We start from the raw sequence: 24,587 nt of genomic DNA, 5'->3' as shown, positions 1-24,587 counted from the left end.
GTACACGTTGTGAACAAAACAAAACGTAAACAAAACCTGGCATTTGCGCTATATGTCTGTCCAACCGTAATTCACCTTTTTCAAATTAAATGCACCCACCCTTATTATATATCATTTTATTCAGGGGAAACATGGCTTTCATTTAATATGAAATATTTAGCTATGAAACATAATTTAATATGAAAAAAATGGGAGAAAATAAGAAATGTTATTTTTTTAGTTCTACGTGACATTTTAACTGTCAATGTCATAATACTGTTTGCTTTTACTGCAATAAAATACACATTTGTATTCAGCAAAGTCTCACGTGTAAAACAGTACCCCCTATGTACAGGTTTTATGGTGTTTTGGGAAGTTACAGGGTCAAATATAGCATGTTACATTTGAAATTGAAATTCGCCAGATTGGTTACATTGCCTTTGGGACTGTAGAGTAGCCCAGGAATAAAATTTACACCCATAATGGCATACCATTTGCAATAGTAGGCAACCCAAGGTATTGCAAATGGGGTATGCCCAGTCTTTTTTAGTAGCCATTTGGTCACAAACACTGGCCAAAGTTAGCATTAGTATTTGTTTGTGTGTGAAAAATGCAAAAAACTCAGTAATTATAATTTTTCTGTGCATGCACCACATTACTGGAAGTCCAGAATATAGCAAGAATCCTTGGTCTATGGTCCTAGGGAGCCATTTAACATTTTGATTGGTATAGTTATACCAAAAGAGCAAGGAATACATCGATAGATCACATCTGCAACAGAACCAGTACAGATCCCTTGTTGTATCAATGTCTCTGTGTTTATGTTTACAGGAGTTCCTTGCTTTGCAGGTATGTACATAATATGTAGAGTTTAAGAAAACTGCAAATCGTGCTTTAGTACAAGTGTCCCGTGATGTCAGGTTTCTGAAAGATTTTGCTGTTTTTTTTGTTTTTTTTTATCCCATTCTCTTGGCAGGGCTTCTGCTCTTAGTAGGCCGGTCTTGTTATTATTTATTAATTGCATCGAGGTTTCTTTCGTTAATTGATGTGTTTCTGCCGAATTCAAATTCATATGCCACCAAATGTCATTGTAAAGGTTATTGTTACAGAATATTGTTCCAGGATGGTTTTCACTCCAGTAGAAATCTATATTCCTCTTCTTCTGCTCCTTCATATTAACCACTGTTTCTGGGTTGTAGGCAACAATCTGTGTCTTGTACTGCGAGGTGCTTTGATAGTCAATCAGGTTTTCTCAGTACCATGTTCCATCTTGAGAAATAGCTGGGTGTTGACAGTTATCAGCCTTTATTTCTTTTTCCGGTCATCTTCTGTCTGGAAACATAATAGCAATGTCCAGAATTAGCATAGCACTTCTTTTCAGCATAAGAAGGCTGTTTGCGGTAGTCATTCAATTATAAACTATATGGCAAAGTCTTTTCTTGCATCACCTTCATAGGTGCATCCAAAGTCTTTCACAAGCACCTGTCCCGTCTTTTTCTGATTTCAGCATGCTTTGCCATCATCGTTGAGTCCATTATTAGGATTTGTAATAGTCCAATCACATCTTTCTCATGTATAATCGGTTTTCAGAATGATCTCAATAGGCTCCTTGTGAAATACCAGTGTAGGTCACATTAGCAATCATTTCACTGTGAGCTATGTCTCTCCTTTTGAGAAGGTTCTTGGATTACCCTCATGATCACAGAACTTGTATAGTGTGCAGTCCAATTAAGTTCAGGTGCTTCCTGCTTGTTAACATAATCCCAAGGCAGTTTTAAAACGACAGCTAGGGTTGATGTTATGATAATGCTGCAGATTGTAAGAAGGAGACACCATAAACAATTTTCTAGCATCCTTTTTCTTCCATCTTTGCATTTCTTTCTTACTGTATAAGATAATTCAGGTTCAGTCTGTTTTCTCCAGAGTCTTTCTTATAATGATGTTGATGATTCATTTTTCATACATTCCATGTTAACTGTGAATGTATCACGTCTGTCTGTTCATCCTTCTCCTTCACATTTGCAGGTTCAGATGTCAGATCATGATTCAGTCTGTTACGTGGCTATGATTCTGGTGGCATTTCTGTCGTCCTCTGTTTGTTTTATCTTGCCATCTTTAACAGCATCCATTGTATCAGTCAGTGGTTCTGTAAACTTCCTGTTAGTAGGTTGTAAAATATCAAAACTTAATGTTCTCTGTTGGCTCTGATTGTTCTCTGTAGTAAAAGTTCTCGGAGTCCCTTCGTGGTCAACAATTGTAACCGTGGCTGGTTCCCTTATTTACCACTATAACGTCTTAAAGCATAGAACTTAGTAGGGCTAACCATACAGATATCTTAGTTTACAGTTTTGTCTTTTAGATATTTATTATATAAAAATATAAATATAGACATAAAATCCATTATAGCAGAGTTTATAAGATTAAACTAAATGCTTGCAAATATAATTAATAGGTTAACATACCCTCCTGAACATGTCATCATGTCAGCCTCTCTGTCATTTTAAGATGGAGCAGCGTCTGTCTCCACGTCTCTCCTCTGTGTCTTAACATTTAAAAGTACACCTATTTATACCTTAGGTGTCTTCATTTTAGGGTTACCGTAGTTCATATATGAAAAAGTAACACTTTTACTTTTTTTCGTTTTAGGACCTCCTATTTGCATTTGTCCATAACAGTGTTTTATAACTGCAACATTATACAGATTTTAGTTCTTGAAACAGGTAAATTCTAAATAAATGTAAGGGCAAAGTAATCACACTGGAAAAATGATCTAAGTCAGTTATGCTTTCCATTCGGCTACTCTGGCCTTACATTTTAAACTCACCCTAAATTCTCACTTCAGTGAATAAATGTGAAACTGTCAATGCAGCTACACAGTGAATTGCCAGTAATGCAGGATTCAGAGTTCATTTACCCTAAGACAAACGACACACAGAACATTCGAGGTTTTGAATAAATTTATAGTAAATCTATTTGATGGAACGTGGCTTACAGCGTGAAGTAATTCATGCATTGACTTCTAAGAGTTACATTAATGACACAGCAAACTAAACGATATCTATATATAGTCTTATACCATTCCAAACACGAGCGATAAATACGGCTTCAGACTGGAAAATTGTGTCTTCCACTTGTAACTGTGTAAAATGCTGTTATACATTAAAATATATCAGGTGACGCAGTGGATACATCCTTCTCTTTATTCCTTCAGGTATTTCCTCTGTCATATGACCTTGCTAACCTGAGTGCACTTTCTGTCTCACTGGTCCCATTAATAAAATCACTAACTAACTAAACAACGCTGTCATAACGGAGTAAAGGGTTGCCGGATTTCCTCCCAGTATCACAACTTCATCAGTATGTTCCTCAGTCTATCTAATGTAATCATCTGTGTTAGTGAGGGCATATGCCTACAACCTGGACTTCTAACAATGCCAAGATCAGGCACTGGTACGCTATGCCCTTAAACATAAAGTGGGGAACTCATAGCTGTTGATGAACCATACATGCTATAATCATGCACCACCCCATGTGCCAGAAATATAACTTGCAGAGGGTCATGAAAGCTGTAGGTTATCAAGACATGGAGAGGTGCAGGATGCCAGTTCTGATTTGTTAAATGGACACTATTGGCATCCAGACCACATTAGCTCATTGAAGTGGTCTGGGTGCAGTGCCCCTGTCCCACTTAGTCCTGTAATGTAAAACATTGCAGTTTTTGAGAAATGCCAATGTTAACATTGCAGTGCTTAAACAGCCTCTAGTAGCAGTCTACCAGACAACCACTAGAGGCGCTTTTGGGAGTTTACTGGACTCTGGGGCATCCAGCGCCAGTGAAATCCCTATAGGAAAACACTGATTCAATGATTTCCTATGGGAGGGCCTAAGATGATGTAGGGGAAGACAGAGCGCCGACCCACTGCCGAGGGACATCAGCGCTGGAATCGGGTGAGTAAATAATTTTTTTTTAATCCTATGTGAGGGAGGGGGGAGGAGGAACCAGATGGAACTATAGTGTTAGGAATACAGATTTGTAATCCTAACACTATAGAATCCCTTTAAGAGAACACAAGGGCCTGCATTTTATTAGACACAATGATAAGTAGCTTTGTTCTTTGTCTCTCCCTGGTACTCCGGATATGTATACAGTATATAAATATTAAACTGGCATTAAACTTCAGTAAATGAAAGGAAACACTTTGAACTTTCAGACATATTGTGTAAAGAATGGAATGACATGATAAACGGGTCATCATCCACACAGAACTGTCAAATCCAAACTATCTCATATATAACACTGGAAAGAACAACATAATGAAATGTGCCTAATATGGGTCTTTTGGTTCACTATACTTTCTTCTCTTTGGTGCATTGAGTTCTTCCTGACTCAGGGGGATTTCAAACGGTTGTCTCTGTCGAAGAAACGAGATACAGTGTGAATAAGCATTAAACATTTTTGATAAAAGGCTGAGGATGGCTGCTCACAGCCTATAGAACTTACTATGTGAGGCTATGTAATAGTGTCCAGATAGCATTAACACATAATAGAAAGCAGCTCATTTTAAATTCTGGTTAACGTGGATTCCCTGTGTGATTAATAAGAATATTCCAACACATTCAATGCCTTTAGCACAGGTGAGACAATTAGCCCACATTTGTTTCTTGGAGTTCCACTTGTGAGGCAGGCCTACCAACAGTCCTGCTTTAGGCAGGAAAGTCATGATTTTGGGGTTTTATCACGCCACTACGATTTAGTTCCCTGGTGTCCCGCTTTTGGAGAGTGCAGCTCCCTGGGCACTACAAGGCAAACTCATAATTAGAAGTGCGCACACTGTGCAGTGGGCACAAAGTCTTCAGCAGGGAGTGCTTCCTGAAGAGGAATTTGGGAGGCTGGGATGTATACTGGGGACACCAAAGACATGTCCTCATTAAGCACAGCATGACTGCATTATTAGACATGCTTGCATTGAGAAAGCTGCACTTGGCATATTCAGAGAGCTGCATATGTGTTCTGTGCATGGGGCCTGAGTGAGGCTGGTCAAATGTTTCAGGTCCAACTGCCCACCAGCGTGACAGCGGCACACTCCGCCATTCATACCTCCCAATGCTGGGATGTGCAAGGTGATTTAGGTGATGTGCAAAGCCAATGCCCCTACCCTACAGACTCTTACACATGTTATCAGATATATCTTCGGTTTATTTTATGCAGACATTAAAATTAGATCCAATAAATCTGTATTTATTGATTTACTTTGCTGGTAACTCACTTGTAAACATACCAATACACATATCTAGTGACAGCATCTGTGACTGCCTTTGCTGCAGTTAATTGTTCAGAAAGAAAGTTAGGGATCCAGAGAAAAAAAAGCCCAGGGTTCTCACAGTGTGGCCAGGATGTCGAAACCCAAGAACAGTCATTAAATTCTCCTCTGCTAAGTGTGTGATGTAACCGCTTTGTGACAAGACAAATCCCTAGAAATCATGACAGCACTGGCATTTTGTCACAGCGCACACTAGCTAAGTGTTTCATATGTGGGTCACCCCATGCTTACACGCTTGTCGGTTTGACGAGTCTTCCTTTGCTTGATAGAAGTGGCTTGGTTCGCCCTGCTGCTTGATTCCTGTATCTTGCAGAAAAACAAATTGTGATTTTTGATGGTGAAGCTTAGTCAGCGTTTACCTCTAGGGCATAATACGTTTGCACATGAATGACAAAGGCTATACTATGCGGTTATATATGTGTTTTGTTGTTTGAAGAGAGTAATGCAGCACCAGGTCCAGAAGTCACTGATATCCAAATATAAACAAAACTAATTTTGTTTAATTGCTTGGGGAACCCCCATTTTATGTCAAACTGGGTAAAAACTATCTGACACAGCATCAAGGGAATGTGCTAGAACCTACTGGCAGCATAGCCACTACAGCAGGCTGTAGTGGTTATAGTGCTTAGAAGCTGTTAACCATACACCGAAAACACCATAAGCACTACATATTATTGATGAGGTTTTTATAGTGCAATACTTATAGGGTGCAATCTTTCAGATTTTTGTCAAACTGTTTCCCACTACACTATTTGTGATGTGATATATGAGGAAGATTTATCCTCAACATTAGGCCCTATGGCAGGGATAGGCAACCTATGGCACTAGTGCCATGCACGGCACTCGAGGTGTTTTTGCACGGCACTCAAGGCTTCTAGAGCCAAACAGGCTCTGGCCTATCAGGAGTCCCAGTAAAACTTCAGATATCTGCTAATCCGAAAAGGTGGTGAAGGACAATCCTCAATTTATGCAATGCAGCACGTAGAGGTAGTGATCTCAGATCACTTCCTCCCAGCACCTGTGAATAGGAATCCACACTGTAATAGAGCAGCCCGCAGTTGCTGTTGCAGCTCCTGTCCTTGACGTTACCTGGCCGGACTAGTCCCCACTGGAACCCAGGGAAGCCACCCACACTGCTAGATATACACAGAAATGCAGAATAACCCTCCCCTGATACAAATAATATGGACAGCCCACACACAAACATACACACAATCCGCACAAATGAAACACCACTAACAATCCACATGCATACACACAACCCCACATGCAATACCTCAAACAGCCCCCACACACTACCAAACACACACTGTGACATATCCATCCACACACACACACAATTCCACAAGCAGCCCCCATACACAGCCCACATTCAGATGTATCATACACAATTACCATAAACTACTCATGAACATAAACAATATAATGGCTCATATACGCAGGGCCGTCTTTAATGCAGGGCAAACTGGCCAGCTGCACCGTGAGCCCTGCTGGCCTCAACAATTTCTAACCCTCTGGCCGGTAATCCGCACACTAAGGAGGCACACCGGGTGGCCCATGCACAAAGGACCACCTGGTGGGCTTCTGTCAGCAGGTGCCCGGTCGCACGCTGAGGCGCTTTAACAGCGGGAGCGGGCCCCTTGCTTTTCGGCAGCGGCTGGGAGGAAGTGACGGCCGCGCACCACTTCCTCCCACAAAGAGAGGAGCGCGCGGGAAAGAAGAGTAGGCAGATTGGAGGGGGGCTGGCCGAGAGCGCTAGACCCCAACTCCCAACACCTTTCAGCCACCAGCAGGAAAGGTAGGAAACTGGAGGGTTGGTTTTAAAGTGTATGTCTGTGTCAGTATATCTGTCAGTGTGTGTGCGTGTCATGTTTGTGTGTCAGTATATCTGTGTGTGTGTGTCAGCATGTCTGTGTGTCAGTATGTCTTTGTGTGTGTCAGTATGTGTATCAGTATGTCTGTGTGTGTGGGTCAGTATATCTGTGTGTGTATCTGTGTGTGTGTGTGCGCGCGCATTTCAGTGTGTATATATCTGTGTGTGTGTGTGTATATGTGCATACATCTCAGCATTCACACACTAACACTACACACAAATACACCCCTGCATTTAAATTTCAACACTACGTACAAACACATGTCTGTGTTACACACCAAAATTATATGTAAATACACCCCTGCATTAAAAAACCAACACTACACAAATACATGCTTGCAATCATGCCAACACCACACACAAACATATTCCATACAAAAACCTGTTTACATTCAAACACACAAAAACTGCTTAGTGCTAAATACAGACCTGCAAACATGGGTAAATGGTAGAGCCCAAGCTGTCAATGCATTCTGGAGTTGCACGACATATGGGGATCTACCTTTTAATCACCCGTGCAACAGGGAGACCCCCAAAAACTCTTGCACCTCTCTACTTTAGGTCCGCCACTGCGTTGAGGTGGAGGACGTGATTGCATGCCTGGGGAGGGGGGGCAGGGTCCAGGGGGCCCCAAGCAAATGCTTTGCCCAGGGTCCAGTCACTATTAAAGACGGCCCTGCATATATGCACAAATACAACGACACAAAGCAAAAATAACACAAGCAGAATACGGCAGCATACACACTTCGATTTAAAAAAAAAAAATAGGACCGGCACGCTACGGGACATCACAATCCTATATCGGCACAGTGCTGCTAAAAGGTTGCCTACCCCTGCCCTATGGATTCATACACTCCTTGCACAATAACCACCACAGAAACTGTAGTGGTTATGGTGTGTGGGATGTTCCTTTAAGAGAAACAAAATTAAAATAGTTTGTTATCTGTGGGAAAAGGTCACCTCTTACCTGCCTAGGTGTTTGTGCAGTTGCATACCATGAAAGGAAGAAATTAAAGATTTACTACACAAACATGAAACTCAATAAACCATAAAAAGATTAGTTTTCCTAATCATATCCCGACAAGACAAGTCCCCGGGCACCTGAGAGATAATGGCAGGCACCAGACAAACGTTTCATTTATGGCATAAGCTGAATGTCAGACACAAAAAACACAAAAAACATATAGGATTTGGCTCGGCTACTAATGCAGATACTGGAAGATTATGCACAAAAGGAAGTTAGCATTTGCAGACTGCTCATTAAAGGAACACTATAGCGTTAGCAATACAAACCTGTATTCCTGACGCTGTAGTGTCCCTTTCCCTAACCTATTGGGTCCTCCCTACTGTCCGGTGAATAATGGGTTAAAACACCTTTTTACTTTGCTAAGGATCCCTCGGCACTAGCCAGATCTCCTCCACCTGTGACATTAAGGCGATGGTGGAAACTGATGAGCAGGTGCACATTCAAGCTTTCCACTAGGAAAGCATTTCATTATTTGAAGTCATTAGCCGTCATTTCACAGTGTAAAACTCTGTTAGGGACTTGAGAGTGCCTCTAGTGGCTGTCTGAAGGACAACCTGTAGACGTGAACTTAAAGGGACACTATAGGCATCCAGACCACTTCAGCTCATTGAAGTAGCCTGGGTGCATAGTCCCAGGTCCCTTAACCCTGCAAAGCTAGTTATTACCTTTGAGGGTCAACTCCACCTTTAGTGGCTGTCTACCAGACAGCCACTAGAGGGACTTCCAGGTCATTAGGCGTCATGTAAAACACCATAGGAAAGCATTATACATATACAGTACTAATGCGAGCGTGGCCATAGCCACGCATGCGCATTATGTCTCCCCCACTGAAGTCAGCAGGGCCAAAACCAGCGCCATGGGATATCAGCGCTGGAATAAGGCAAGTGACAGAAGGGGTATTTAATCCCTTCTGCCCCGGGGGGGAGGGGATTGGGAGACGCGACAACTGTGTTTTCCTGGCACTATAGTTTCCCTCTAACCCTGCTATGCATTGCAATGTTACACAGACAGGGGAACTGCACCCAGATTACTTAATTTACATTTAGGGGTTTGGGTGCCCAAAGTGTCCTTTGAAATTGTATCTAGATGGCTATTTTTATTCGTACATACAATGCATACAGAAAGACAATAACAATTAATCCTTAAAAGAAACCTAGAGTACAGTCCTTACAGGCAATTGAGAAGTTTGGCATTATCCCACCTGCTGTCGCTTGTCGAGTTCAAACAACACGTACAGACAGGGCCGCCATCAGGGGGTGACAACCATGACGGTTGTCACGGGCCCGGCGGCCCTGGAGGGCCTGGACTGCTCTGGCAGTCCTGGGCCCCACTTTCCCTCTCTGCACACATAGATAACGAATATCGCTATCTATGTGTGCAGCTGCGGACCCCCGGCTCCCTGTTACCGCAGAGGGGGCCCAGGCAGCACACAGCTTCTCTTCTCTCTTCTAATAACTCTTGCGAGACCCGCGGAGCATTGCCATGGCAACCGGGTGTCGCGAGAGTGCAGACCTGTAATCACAGACTGCGGCGAATCAGCTTGAAACATGTTATACTGCTATACTGTGACAGAGTAGCAACTGAATTCAGTGTTAACAAAACAAAACTCTCCCCCTAACTATAGATATCTCCATACATAATCACATCACTGAGCCACCCAACTCTAAAACTGTTCTTTTATCAGCGAGACAAATTCATTATCAACCAATCTGGCCTTTGGGAAATTCCCAGACAGAAAATTAACATGCAAATTGTGTAGCAGTCGTACACTTCCTCTTACTGCCACTGTGTGTGGGCTATTTTAGTTCACGTTTAAACATCTGGATGTTTTGTTTTAAATATCAAAGGCCTGTTTCAGTTTAATCAGAATTGGCGCCTGTCATGCAAAAATACAATGTCACTTTAGAGCAGTGGTCCCGCACCTTTTCTTTTCAGGTCAAGGCACACCTCAACAAGAGTAAAAATGTCCGACTCAAACCTACTTTTATTTTATTTTATATTTTTTTTTTTAACCTTCATCATCAGATTATAAATGTCACGTTTCCTTGGAGCTTTGCTATAGAGATATTCTTACTTTTAGCCAAACTGACCTATTAGTTGTAAATAATTGACAGGTGAAAACCCAGATTTAACCCCTTAGTGACCAGACCGTTTTTCAATTTTCCTACCATTAAAGACCAGGGCTGTTTTTACATTTCTGCTATGTTTGTGTTTAGCAGTAATTTTCCTTTTATTTACTGTACCCACACATTATATACCGTTTTTCTCACCATTAAATGGTCTTTCTTAATATACTATTTTCATCATATCATATAAATTTACTATACATTTTTTTTATAAAATATGATGACATGTTTTTTTTAAAATAAATTTTTTCTAACTTTGACCCCCAAAATCTGTTACGCATCTACAACCACCACAAAACACCCGTAAATCCTGAGTTTAAAAATATCCAATGTTAGCATGTTCTTAGCTTTTTTGTTGTTGCAAGTTATAGGGCTATAAGTACAAGTAGGACAAGTAGGCTATTTCAAAATATATATTTTTCAAAATTTATCAAAAATGACATTGTAACACTGTTATCTGTCATAAATCTCTGAATCACACCTCACATGTAGAAGACCCAGGGTATTCAATAGGGAGTATGTCCAGTCTTTTTTAGTAGCCACTTAGTCACAAACACTGGCCAAAGTTATCATTTATATTTGTATGTGTGTTAAAAATGCAAAAAACAATTATGAACGCTAACTTTGGCCAGTGTTTGTGACTAAGTGGCTACTAAAAAAGACTGGACATACCCCATTTGCAATACCTTCGGTTGTCTTCTTTTGCAAATGGTATGCCATCATGGGGGTAATTCTCATTCCTGGGCTACCATACGCTCGCAAAGGCAACATAACCAATCTGGCAAATTTCAATGTAAAAAAACGGAAAATCATCTTATATTTGACCCTGTAACTTTCAAAAACACTATAAAACCTGTACATGGGGGGTACTGTGTTTACTCGGGAGACTTCGCTGAACACAAATATTAGAAACGTATCACAACAATTTCATCAGTGAAAGTGCAGTTTGTATGTGAAAAATGCAAAAAATGTCACTTACACTGAAGTATCATCGCTGTGATATGTTTTACTGTTTTGAATCACTAATATTTGTGTTCAAGGAAGTCTCCCGAGTAAAACAGCACCCCCCATGTACAGGTTTTAGGGTGTCTTGGAAAGTTATAGGGTTAAATATAGTGCTAGCAAATTAAATTCTCTGGACTTTTGGCCTGGGTTGTCAGGCAGGTCCCCCAAATTGCAATCAATAAAATTACTTAATTATGTAAAAATATTACATAAGTACGCACGTAGAATTTAAATATATATGCATATTTATATATTTGAAGTCTACGTGTATATTTATGAAATTATTTATGTAATTATGCATATGGATATATATATTTTGTATTATTTTTATTTATTTAAATATATACAGGTGTTTAGAAATCAGTCTGTATAAATAAGATACATTTTCTTGTTCTAAATTACAAATTGTTATTAGTAAGTCACCTAAAAATTCTCATTCCAGCCTGCCCCTGGCCACACCCCCACTCACACCCCTAAAATTGAAGTGTCTGTCTTTGTCCATTTGAAATGTTGGGCAGTATGAGCAGGGAAGAAATGTCATTGGAGACACAGCTATCCAGCTTCACCACTAGACCACCTTAAAAGGGATTGCAGAGATCCTGTGCCTATTCTGACTTTGGAATCTTGTTCAGTCCTTACGTTCTCTATTCTTACACCAATGCCCAGCAGACAGTCAATACTGAATGCGACAACAAGCATTATTTTCAGGGTATGTGGATGCAGATACAGCACATAAGGAAAGTCTGGAGGTAAAAGTCACGTTTAACAATTACTTTCCATTTCAATCTATGCCAGGTCAGCCAATATGGTCATGCACAATGCATGAATGTACGTTTATCAATGATCTGAATTGGACTAGATAACCGCCAACTAATTTTACATCAAGGAATGTTATCAAAAGATGCGTTTGGTAGGTTATTACTAAATCGTGATTAGTTAGACAGGTATGTGAACCTGGCAGATACATTGATAATGTCAATGAGTTGCACTCACCTGCTTTATAAAGATCTTCCCACTTCTAGTTCTGCGGCCTTTAGCTACTGGACTAGAGTCGGCAGACAGTGTCTCTTTATCCTAGAACATGAAGAATAAACAGCGTTAGGAGTTAAAGAAGTGGTTCTTCAAATAGTGGAAAATGGCTATAAATCTGCTTTGTCATTTCTGTGGATTCCTCATCAGGCTCCAAGAAACTGTCTGTAAGTGTGTTGTTTTTCTCAGTAAAGTGGAGACCCATTTTCATGTTAGGTTTAAAATGTCTTGCAAAATGTTTTTTAAAGTCTGTGTACACCCCAGAACTACTACAGGGTCTGGGCAGGAATCTAAACATGTACCTGGGACTCTGGGCACCTGCAGTCTGGCTATCATCGTATTAGATAAATCCTAAGTGGCTGTTTATGTTCTGCAGTAGCTAATGTTCTCAGGCAATGCATTGTGTCCAAACATGGCTGAAATTGATAGCGGTAACTACAGCTTTAGCTGTTTCTGAAGAGAGGGCTTGGACAGAGGGCACCCGTGGTACCAGGTACGTGTCAAACCTTCCAATAGCTGTTTCATTATTTACCAAAGGAAGGTGCCAGGGAACTGTGCGAATCATAACCACTGCAGCACAGTGCAGAATTTATGGTGACTAGATTACCCCTTTCAAATTATATTACACTTGCAAAATATGTCACCGAGATAATTTTCCAGTTGAATAACAGGTCACCAAACTAATTGAACATACATGCGTTGGGTCTGTGGCAAAAAAGAGCCAGAGAGTTAAAGGGCAGTAACGGAACCAATGGGATGCATGATGGAGGAAAATAATAAGATCTTCTTTGGCAGTTAGCGTTACAGAGAACTCTGATGGTTTCTGTGACCCACCAGTACAAAGGCAGAACAGTAAGCTTATAGTATTGTAGTATGGGGTCACCATGCTAAGCTGATACGAACAGTATGGTAAGGAAGCCAACGATACTCTAGGGCCCATGAGAAACAAACAACAACTAGTGATTGCTAAAAAGCTCTGCAGTGATGATGATTCCCACAAATCATCCAGTGGTTCTAATGAGGACTATGTCCCAGGCAATGTAACCGAATCCTGAGAAGAAGTTGGGTGTGATCCTCAAGATCTATTTGTAGTGAGATCCTGCATTTGCTGCGTTATAATTATAACTTTCGATTAAAGATTGGATGGTTTAGGTTTAGTTGGCTGGCTCCATGTTGAAGGCTTGACTGTTTTGAGATATTTTCTTTTGGAGTGAATAACAGCTAGAGAGCTCTTCCAGAAAAGCTCACTCCATGGATGATTTAGCACAACAAAGTATTACAGAAATAATGAATAAAACCACCTCCCAGCTGTGTGGCAGCCGAATGTAGGTACGGGATCTGTTCCTCTTACTGTGAGGACTTCAGCCAGTGCAGGTCCTCCCCAGTGCTTATAGTTCGATAACTGTGGATCACATTCCCATCCCTCTCTTGGCTTCCATTCATGTTTGAAGAGTGCTTGAAAAGCACTGTGTATTGACGATGCATGCGTTTTTTTTTAGAAATCTATGGGAAAAATGCAAATTTCCCATAAATCTCTGCACATTTCCTTTCTTGATTGACAAGAGGCTAGAGCTATTGTGCAAATTTTTGTTCTTTTGATTCACTTTTGCGTTTTATTGTGGAGTTCATCCATATGGCATCATAAATATGAATTTTGATGCAGGATTTGATTCCGATGCAGCCTTTAACCCCTTAAGGACACGTGACATGTGTGACATGTCATGATTCCATTTTATTCCATAAGTTTGGTCCTTAAGGGGTTAAAATGCAAGGTTGTTATAGTAGGAATAGTTAAGATGTAGAAGTTTAGTATGCCTGTAGTATAATCACACCCCATAGGTAAAATCAGTACAACGGCAGCGGATATGCAGGAGGTGAAATGTGATACATAAAAGCAAGTTTAAATAGTGGAAATAAAATAACCACAAAGAGCACAAACGTATGTGCAGTTACCTGGAAGAGATAGACGAGACGTACCTATAAACAATGTTACCAACACTGACTAAGGAAGCAAATGTTATCTGCATTAGGGAATGTTTCTGATAAAATATACACATAAAGTGCACGGATATCTTGTGTGAGTGTCTTTATATATTATTAATATTTGTAGTCTTCTTCCTCATATATTCAGTCTATTCTCTAATAAGCCAAGGTGAACTGACCATTTAAAGGGACACTATAGTCACCTGAACAACTTCAGCTTAATGAGGTTGTTCAGATGAGAACTATAGCTCCCTGCAGCCTCTCATGTAAACACTGTATTTTCTGAGAAAATACAGTGAGAAAATACAGTGTTTACATTGAAAGCTAGGAACACCTCCAGTTGCAGTCACTCAGAGTGAACCAGAGGGACTTCTGAGTTGATGGAGGCATAATATGCCTCCATCCACTCAGATCTGCTGTGCACAACATCCTGCAATTCAGTATCTCCTCCCTCTGCATGCAGACACTGAACTTTCCTCATAGAGATTCATTGATTCAATTCATCTCTATGAGGAGATGGCCAGGGCTGTGTTTGAATCATGCTGGCTCTGCCCCTGATCTGCCTCCTTGTCAGTCTCAGCCAATCCTATTGGGAAGCACTGTAATTGGATCAGGCTACCACTTCTGATTATGTCAGCAGACAGCTTGTTTTTCTGAGTCTAACAGCATGCAGATCTACAGCTTCAGGCTTGAATACAGTACGATTTTGCTATATTTATGGAGGCATGAGGGGCCCAGGGGGGCTAGATGGTCGTGTTACACTATAGGGTCAGGAATACATGTAGTTGCACTGGTGACTATAGTGTCCCTTTAAGACATTTTCTAATGCAAATATTACATTTTGGTTGTCATATAGCTGTTTAGTTAATGACTACTTAAATCCCTTTGTACTAATGTACCAGTGTCTTTATATGTGAAATATATTTATATTATATTTTAATAAAACCAGCACCAGTTCAGTTTCTGTGATAAAATGCCTAGGACAAATTAAAGAAATGTACCTGGTAATCCTCGTTTTGATCAGGCTTCTCGTTTTCAGTCTCTTGACAAGTCAGGCTTATTTCTACAAAATGAACAATGGGATGCGTTACAAACACAGCATAATACGAATTTACCTATAAGGTTCTATTTCACGTGTTTGCCAGTTTATATCAAATACAAGCTGTACATTTCCAACACTACATTCATGTTTTACTAAGAACAGAAAGGAATAATCGAACATGCCCGCATGGTATAGTGCCCTTCTTCTAAGGACACTATACCATGGATAGTTTGCCGATTTTGCCGATCCCTGGAAATTGACTGTATACCTGACAGTCATCATCTAAAGACTAGTTAATTACTCAAGTGAATTATTATTCATATCAGTGCATTAAAATAAGGGATTTGTTTGTGTTATACAATATCTGTCTAACTATATTTACATCATTCCACATTTTGATCCAACATTTTTTTTACATACAGAAAGCTCATATATTATTAGAAGAGTTCCCAAAAGGCAGACAATAAGTCAATGAAGCAAACTACATAACTTAAAGCAGTTGTGTCTGTGTAAAAGCAAATTAAATCTCAGTGTCATGGAATCTGCTTTTGGGATTTGTCCTTTGCAGAAGGCAACTTTATTCTGAATGAGGGTAGTTTTAAAAAAGTGATGTAATGGTACGTGAACCCCTGCCTTTGTGTCATCTTATAAAGGACAGATCCTCAATATGGTTTTTAAATGGGTAGCAAGGAAACAAAACCCAAGATGACTGTCTACTTAAAGGGACACTCCAGGCACCCAGACCACTTCCTGTCATTGGAGTGGTCTGGGTGCCAACTCCCACTACTCCTAACCCTGCAAGTGTAATTACTGCAACTTTTTTATAAACTGCAATAATTACCTTGCAGGGTTAACTCCACCTCTAGTGGCTGTCTACTAGACAGCCACTAGAGGTCACTTCCTGACTCATAACACAGATTATCTGTGCTAGAGCGTCGCTGGACGTCCTCACGCTGTGTGAGGACCTCCAGCGTCGCTCATTTCCCCATAGGAAAGCATTGACATTTGTTTTCAATGCTTTCCTATGGGGAGACCTAATGTGCATTAGGTCTCCTCGTCGGTGGGCGGGATCAGTCTCACCTACCGGCCGTCGGAATCACAGGGAGGCGCGGAGGAGGAAGGTAAGTGACTGAAGGGGTTTTTACCCCTTCTGTAACTGGGGATTGGGGGGTGGGAGGGAGAGGGACCCTCCAGTGCCAGGAAAACGGATTGTTTTCCTGGCACTGGAGTTTCCCTTTAACCAGTTAAAACTAAAGATCAACTAGCTGAAACTAAATAAATAACAAAATGAGTTGGAAGATTCTATTACACGAAGTCTAGTTACAGGTTTCCAGTAAGTATGATGCAGCTGTCATGGCTGCCTTGACATCGATATATACCCAGCTGTTTAATATCAAGCAGTGGATCTACTATGAAAGTAATTATTCATACCAGGTTAGCCAGAATATTTGCAAATCTAGCTCCTGAATTACAGTATTTGGAACTTTAAAAACCAAAATCTGAAAGAATGACAGACAGTGAGGTGTGCAGTAACCTGGATGACTTTGCACGCGAGGCAATGAAGAGGGCTTTCCCCCAGCTGTTTTTATAGCGATAACAATGATATAAGCTATAACAACACTACGATGAAAAAGGTTTCTAGTTCACCCATACCTTTAGTTTAGTGGTGCAATCACATGGTCTCCATTAACGAAAGCCCCTGTGGTACATTTGGTTCTGGCTTTTATTGGCCCTTCCTTAACGTTACTCCATGCCCTAACGCTGGCTGTGCCACTCCAAGTAATTCCCAGGTCGCAGACTAGTTCTGGCTCACTTCTCGTACTTACTCACCTTGCTGTCTTCACTCCAGAATCCGTAAATATGCTACTTTTTGTTTCCTGTACTGACGTTTGGCTAGTAACTATTTGCCCAGTGTTTCCTGGTCTTGGCAGCTCTAGGGTTCTTACCTAATACGGGGGTCTCCATCTCTTGCTTTTTCAATTTGGGTTAAATCCCTACACCCAGCATTTCAGGATCCATCCCACTCTAGATCCTCAAACAGATTTAAAGGAACATTCTAAGTACTATAACTACTACAGCTAACTGTATGGGTTATATTGCTTTAAGTCTATAGACCTCATATCCTATTTTTAATCCACAATGGTGTATGACAAGCAACAAAACATTGTATTAGAATATTGCATTTACACATTGATACTTGACACAAATTTTTACTTTTTTAGTGACATAAGACACCCTTAACTGATATACTACAGCCTGGTCCCTTAAAATTTACAAAACAGTATTATAACAGTATTATAATAGATATTAATGGTCAGGTTGTTAGAGCACCTCCCCAAGTAACAAATTCAAAAGGACTCTGAAAAAATCTAGTATGAAAAAAGTTTTGTATTAAGTGTCTGTATACCTTTTAATCCTAACCATCTTACCTTCAATGTTCATAGAGTCCACGTTATGTTTCTCCCAATCCTCTTTATTAACCAATTCATCCTTGTACAAGATATTATGGATAGAGAACTGTTAATATATCACACATTGGATTTTATTTTCATTTACTGACTGCACTTTTGGTTACGGAGAAGAGGAAGAGATATCTAATTTCTAGGCAGCAGAGTGAAGGTAATAACTAGGGTTCGGCATTTAAATTGTAAAAAAATTTGTAATTAACAATTGTGTAGCCTGGTTAGAATATAACAGTTAAATGCAGTCAATTACTAAACACAGGATGCAGAACCGTTCAGATTAAAAAGAATCCCTGAGGTCATCAGGAAAATACTTTAAAGACAATCATCTCTGGTTTAATTTCTAACACTGAATTCTAGTGCACGATTTGAACTCCTTTACTCCCATATATTTGTAGTTATTAAAGTCCATGCTAATGGTCATATATAAATAGGGGCATTAATTCTCATAATAAAAATATAATTGTGCCTCTTTATAAATCGCTGGTAAGACCACACCTTCAATATGCTGTGCAATTTTAGGCACCTGTTCTACAGAAGGATATTATGGCACTAGAAAAAGTGCTGAGACGAGCTACAAAATTAATAAAAGGAATGGAACATATCGGCTACGAAGAAAGGTTAACACATTTAAATCTCTTTAGTTTAGAAAAACGGCACCTCAGAGGGGATATGATAACTTTATACAAATACATCCGGGACCAATACAAACCATTGTCTATTCATAAACAGTACTATACATAGGATACAAGGTCACACATTGAGACTGAAAGAAAGGAGATTTCATCTAAGGCAAAGGAAAGTTACAATAAGGATGTGGAATTCTCTGCCTGAAGAGGTGGTTTTGTCAGAGTCTATACAGATGTTTAAACTGCAATTGGATAAATACTTGCAAAAACATAACATACAGGGATATAATTTCTAATTAGTGGGGTAATAGCTGCTTGATCCAAGGAGACATCTGACTGCCATTTGGGGTCAAGAAGGCTTTTTTCCCTAGTTCTCTTTGCTGGGCTTTTCGCCTTCTCTTGGATTAACAGCAATAAACAGATGTGAGGAAGGCTGAAGTTTATGGACACAAGTCTCTTTTCAGCCTATGTAACTATGTAACTATGTAATATTCAATCACATTTCCATGCAAACAGAAACCATCTATCACTCTGGTAGTCTTGTCTTTTAACTGAAGATTTATCAGCCATAATGAGGTCAATGCAATGTTCGTTTTATGACATCTATGCCTTGATAGACTGGTATATAAATACATTGAAGAATTCGTTTTTTTTAAAGTTTGCTTTCACAAAAAATTTTTTTACAAATAAAAGAATAATCCAGTTATCATTCAGTTAGCTTCTGGGTTGTGCAAAAAAAAAACCTCAGGAAATGGCTGCTTCTGTTTAAAGAAACACTGCAAACACAATAACCACTACAATTAGCTGTGCCCATATGTCACACCATTTTAGTACAGTTTGATAACTTACCTGGATTCTGCCAGGTAGCCATCGGGATTTCTCCAGAAGGTAAAAAAACAGAGCAGAAGAGAATACTGAGAATGGGCAGCAGCTGAAATAGCCTGCCCTTCGGTGGGTCCCCGCTCAAATCTCTAGCTGGTTTGCGCCCCGTTTTTTGCTCTCCATTAGTTTAAAGGGTAATCCAGACGTGGACCCCTTGCTCACGGTGCCTAGAGAGATATCAGCTATGCCTCACTGATGAATCCTAACAAGGCTGAAACTATCGTCTGGGGTTGCTGTGTCTCTCGTGCAGAGGGAACTTGCTGGCATTTTGCATCTGGATCTCTCTGTAATGGCACAAGATGAGCTAAAACCAGCTTGAGATCTGAGCGGGGACCCACCGAAGGGCAGGCTATTTCAGCTGCTGCCCGTTCTCAGTATTCTCTTGCGCCCGTTTTTTCTCTCCAGAAGATATAGAGCAGCATTGCTCTCATCCAATGACTGCCAACCTGCTTTGCAGAAAGTAGTAACATCTGGCTTCTCCTGCAGGAGTAGACTGGATGTGGTGGATACGGAGTCAGTGCCCAGCAGTACCTAAGTTGTCAAACCATGCTTAAACAGTTTGTAGTGGTTATGGTTTTTTCATTGCTTGGATTAAACTACAGACAGAAGGTGTTTCAATCTTACTGCCATCCGATGATCAGGCTGTTTTCCATCCTCCATGACTGTCCCAGTGGGCTGTGAAGGTGTTTTGCTCTCCACACTCTTGAGTACGGCCTTCTCCACATTCTCCATCCTATCTTTCTCTGTGGTGACTTTTACTTTAAAGACGTGAAAAGGGGTAGACATTTTGCCCACACTGAGGTGCATTGGCTCCCCCTCAAACATCATCCCATCACAGCACCCCTCTTTGAAACCAGGAGGCTGGTAGTCTGCCGGGGTAACTGTAGCAAATAAAGCAAGAAGAAAGAAAGACAATTTAAAGGGAGAGAACTTAATGAGCAGGTTTTAGTTATTTACCTAGTTAAAGTAATAGTGAGAGATTTAACACATGAGTGTTTTGCCCTAAAAGCAATAAAAGACCTCAACTAAATGAAAAAGATGTTTAACCTGCAAAGTAGCAAACAAACAAAAAATGCTTACAGTATGGTATTTGTTTTATATCAGTTGTATAACTACATTTTCCTTTAACCTCACAAGCTAGTGTTCTGCTAAATCTGACAGACTGACATGGCGACCTAGAAATGTCACCTGATCCCCAGATTGTCTCCACTGCAGGGCCATTTAAACATAGGAGCAGCTGAGACCGCCCTGTACTATTAAACAGGCCCAATCAGCAATGATCTGCATAATACTGATTAGCAGCCCCACTTTGTGACCTTATCCATACAGTGCATGGGAAGCAGGACCAGCAAGAGATCACCTGCATATTCTGTTACCAGAAGTCAGGGTTTGAAACCCCCAGCTCACATTAGTTCGGCACTTGTGGGGGTAAAGTTATCCCCAAATTCCCAGGTGCACACTACCTGCATGGTAAATCACAGGAGCCTGCCAGATGTTTACTGGGTTAAATAGCTGGATCAGTTTAAAAATAAACTGCACACCATACAGACATTACTCTGCAGAGCCCTCTAATTCTGTATAAACATGCTTTCACACACACTCATCTTCATACCGCTATACAAATGGACACATACACACACTCCTCTTCATACCGCTATACAAATGGACACATACACACACTCCTCTTCATACCGCTATACAAACACATACACACACTCATTTTCATATCTCTATACAATAGGACACATACACACACTCATCTTCATACCGCTATACAAATGGACACATACACACTCCTCTTCATACCGCTATACAAACACATACACACACTCATTTTCATATCTCTATACAAATGGACACATACACACACTCCTCTTCATACCGCTATACAAATGGACACATACACACACTCCTCTTCATAACGCTATACAAATGGACACATACACACACTCCTCTTCATACCGCTATACAAACAAATACACACACTCATTTTCATATCTCTATACAATAGGACACATACACACACTCATCTTCATACCGCTATACAAATGGACACATACACACTCCTCTTCATACTGCTATACAAACACATATACACACTCATTTTCATATCTCTATACAAATGGACACATACACACACTCCTCTTCATACCGCTATACAAATGGACACATACACACACTTCTCTTCATACCGCTATACAAATGGACACATACACACACTCCTCTTCATACCGCTATACAAATGGACACATACACACTCCTCTTCATACCGCTATACAAATGGACACATACACACTCCTCTTCATACTGCTATACAAACACATACACACACTCATTTTCATATCTCTATACAAATGGACACATACACACACTCCTCTTCATACCGCTATACAAATGGACACATACACACACTCCTCTTCATACCGCTATACAAATGGACACATACACACTCCTCTTTATACCGCTATACAAATGGACACATACACACTCCTATTCATACCGCTATACAAATGGACACACACACTCGTCTTAATGAAGCAGTCTGGCTGCTCAATGCTTTGTCATTAAAGAGTTCTCACTTTTGTTTCTGTTCATGCAGCCCTTGCTCACACAGCCTCCTTTCAAAAAATTGTTTAATTTTCAATTAATACAGTGTGTTTACTTTAGAAGTTTTTATCTCCTGCTCTGTTACCAAAATCACACAGGCTACTGCAGGCACAAGCAGGCTATTAAAAAAAAAAAGTAAAAGATAATGAATTATAAATTAAACACACTGTGCAATAAAGGAAGTTTAAACATTGCATTTATCTTGACAGAAAATTTGCAGGTAGACTGTGTTGGTCACATGCAGGGAGGTGTAGCTAGGGCTGCATAGCAAAGTGATCTTACTCCTAAATGGCAGAGGATTGAGCAGTGAGACTGCAGGGACATGATCTATACACCAAAACTGCTTCATTAAGCTAAAGTTGTTTTGGTGACTATAGTGTCCCTTTAAGATGAATGTGTGTATGTAAAAGCATTTGTATAGAGATATAAAGATGTGTGTGTGTGTGTGTGTGTGAAAGCATGTTTAAACATAGGTGTAAGTTGTAAAAGCATTAGAGGTGTGCAGTTTATTTATTTAGACTGATGCACCTATATACTATTATATTATATTTAATACCTACATAGACATCTCAATTACACACAATTTCATTTCATACCTAATATGCATGTGCTTCGACTGCACAGAAAAAAAATGAAAAAAGTGACTCCTGGCATCCTCTGGCTCCTAGATTCTATAAAAACATAATACACCCTGTGCTAAAGCATGTCCAAGTGTCATGGGAGCTGCAGTTCTGCAACAACTGTGACCGTGACAGGTGGCTATCTATGCACTAGGTCGTCCAGGCACATGGACAATACAGGACTGTAGACAATTCTGTTCCAATGATGGTACTGAACCTCATCTTCCATGAGGACTTGGTTATGATCCACTGCACTAAATCACAGACATCCACATTGTAATAGGATGGGTGGATGGAGCCTCGTTATTTGTTGGTTTCAAGAAGTTAAACTAGGAAATCTCTGGAACTTTGTAAACTACACCCAAACTATATGCACAGTTCTACACAAGTATAACAACTCAGAAGACTTGTTTGAAGAGTCGATGGAATCAGTTTCCCTTAAGCAGTCACTGGAAGTTCCTCAATCCATGAAGTACGAGCACAGGTGTAGAAAGCACAGTTTCTCTGACACAGCTGACATATTTAAAACGTTTATAGAGTGTTATAAATCTGTTTTGAGTTTTTACAGATTAGTGACGTCACCTTCATCATAGTAGAAAAGCTTCATCGTTAGGCAGACATCATTAGGCAGAGGTTCCAGATTCTGCATGAGGACGTACAGCTTGCGGATAAGCAGAATGCTGGCCTGTTTTATATCTGAACTGGCCGAAACGGAGTTGTCACCTTTACAGCTGCAAAAGAGGGATTACTAGATATCAATATATCACAGGAACAATCTCACGGAAGGAGCACAAGCATGGCACAAAATAATTATTAATTGTTGCAGCTTATACACACATTAGTTTAATTGGCAGATAATGTGCTGTATTAAGGTTTATAATGAGAAGTATTTACCCCATATAGATTTCTCACCTGTCTCAAGCCTGTCCTGCAGCCATGCATCTCTTCTAATCTTTCTACCCCCACACATAAATGTTCGAGACAGAGGGCCCCTGTCCCCCAGATACCCCCCTGTCCCCCAGATACCCCATCCCCCAGATAATTAGACTAGGAAGAAAGTATTATAATGGTCACAGGTCCAACATACTGTATACACTGAGGGACTCAATAGGGACTATGAAATACTGAGTTATAGTGAATTGAAAATCTAATTACCAAAAGTATCCAGGCTGTGGCTCCAGTGAGCACTTCTAACCCCTTTCCCTTTCTGTAATATATATATATGTATTATCTGCCTTTCTCGTACTTCTCAATGTTTACATTACATAAATGCATTTGCATTGAAAATAGCTGACTTCAATGTTTTAGGTTTCTTTGTAACGTCATTATTTCAACGGAAACATATCTAATAACCCCTGTATGGGAAATATCCCAGTCAGGGGTGGTCAGTGTGAGTGGTACCCACCAACTTTGGGCATGAACTCTAAAAACATTACAAGAGAAAAGAAAATGGGGAGAGATCCCCATTGGGGTACAAAATGGTAAATAGGCTGTGACACAAAATACAACATATAACAATTAATGAGGTACAGACACTATAGTAGATACCATATAGTGACCGTAGGATGACTATATATCTAATAGGTAAACCAACAGCCTATATTTATTTGCCTAAAATGTATTACCCAGAAACACTCATATCCGTCAATAAATGTCACTTTCACTGACAATATCGTCGTTGTAATACATGTTATTGTTTATAATGACTAATATTTGTGTTCAGCGAAGTCTTCCGAGTAAAACAGTACCCCCCCCATGTACAGGTTTTATGGTGTCTTGGAAAGTTATAGGGTTAAATATAGTGCTAGCAAATTAAATTCCCTATACTTTTGGCCTGGGTTGTCAGGCAGGTCCCGCTAATGGTAATTAATAAAATGACCTAATTATGTAAAATGATTACATAAATATATACATAGAATTATTTATATATATATATATATGTGATATGTACGTATATACTTATGTATATAAATGCAAAATCCTTGCACACAGGCTGTATAGA

At 40.1% G+C, this 24,587-nt stretch overlaps 1 protein-coding gene across 1 annotated transcript in view; it reads right to left on the bottom strand.

Moving 5' to 3' along the window:
* Positions 1-16,627: 16,627 nt before the first annotated feature.
* The window catches only part of HORMAD1 (HORMA domain containing 1), a 28,620-nt gene continuing 20,660 nt past the window's right edge, over positions 16,628-24,587 (bottom strand). Inside the window, exons 9-12 of the mRNA XM_063439326.1 lie at positions 23,168-23,316; positions 19,959-20,239; positions 17,815-17,875; positions 16,628-17,318 (exon numbers count right to left, since the gene is read on the bottom strand). Of these exons, the coding sequence (XP_063295396.1) occupies positions 17,212-17,318; positions 17,815-17,875; positions 19,959-20,239; positions 23,168-23,316 (598 nt within the window). The 3' untranslated portion in view covers positions 16,628-17,211. The remainder of the gene's footprint in view (positions 17,319-17,814; positions 17,876-19,958; positions 20,240-23,167; positions 23,317-24,587) is intronic.

This window comes from Pelobates fuscus, chromosome 13 (assembly GCF_036172605.1).
Source record: "Pelobates fuscus isolate aPelFus1 chromosome 13, aPelFus1.pri, whole genome shotgun sequence".
NCBI lineage: Eukaryota > Metazoa > Chordata > Amphibia > Anura > Pelobatidae > Pelobates > Pelobates fuscus.
This window is presented reverse-complemented; position numbering and strand designations above follow the sequence as displayed.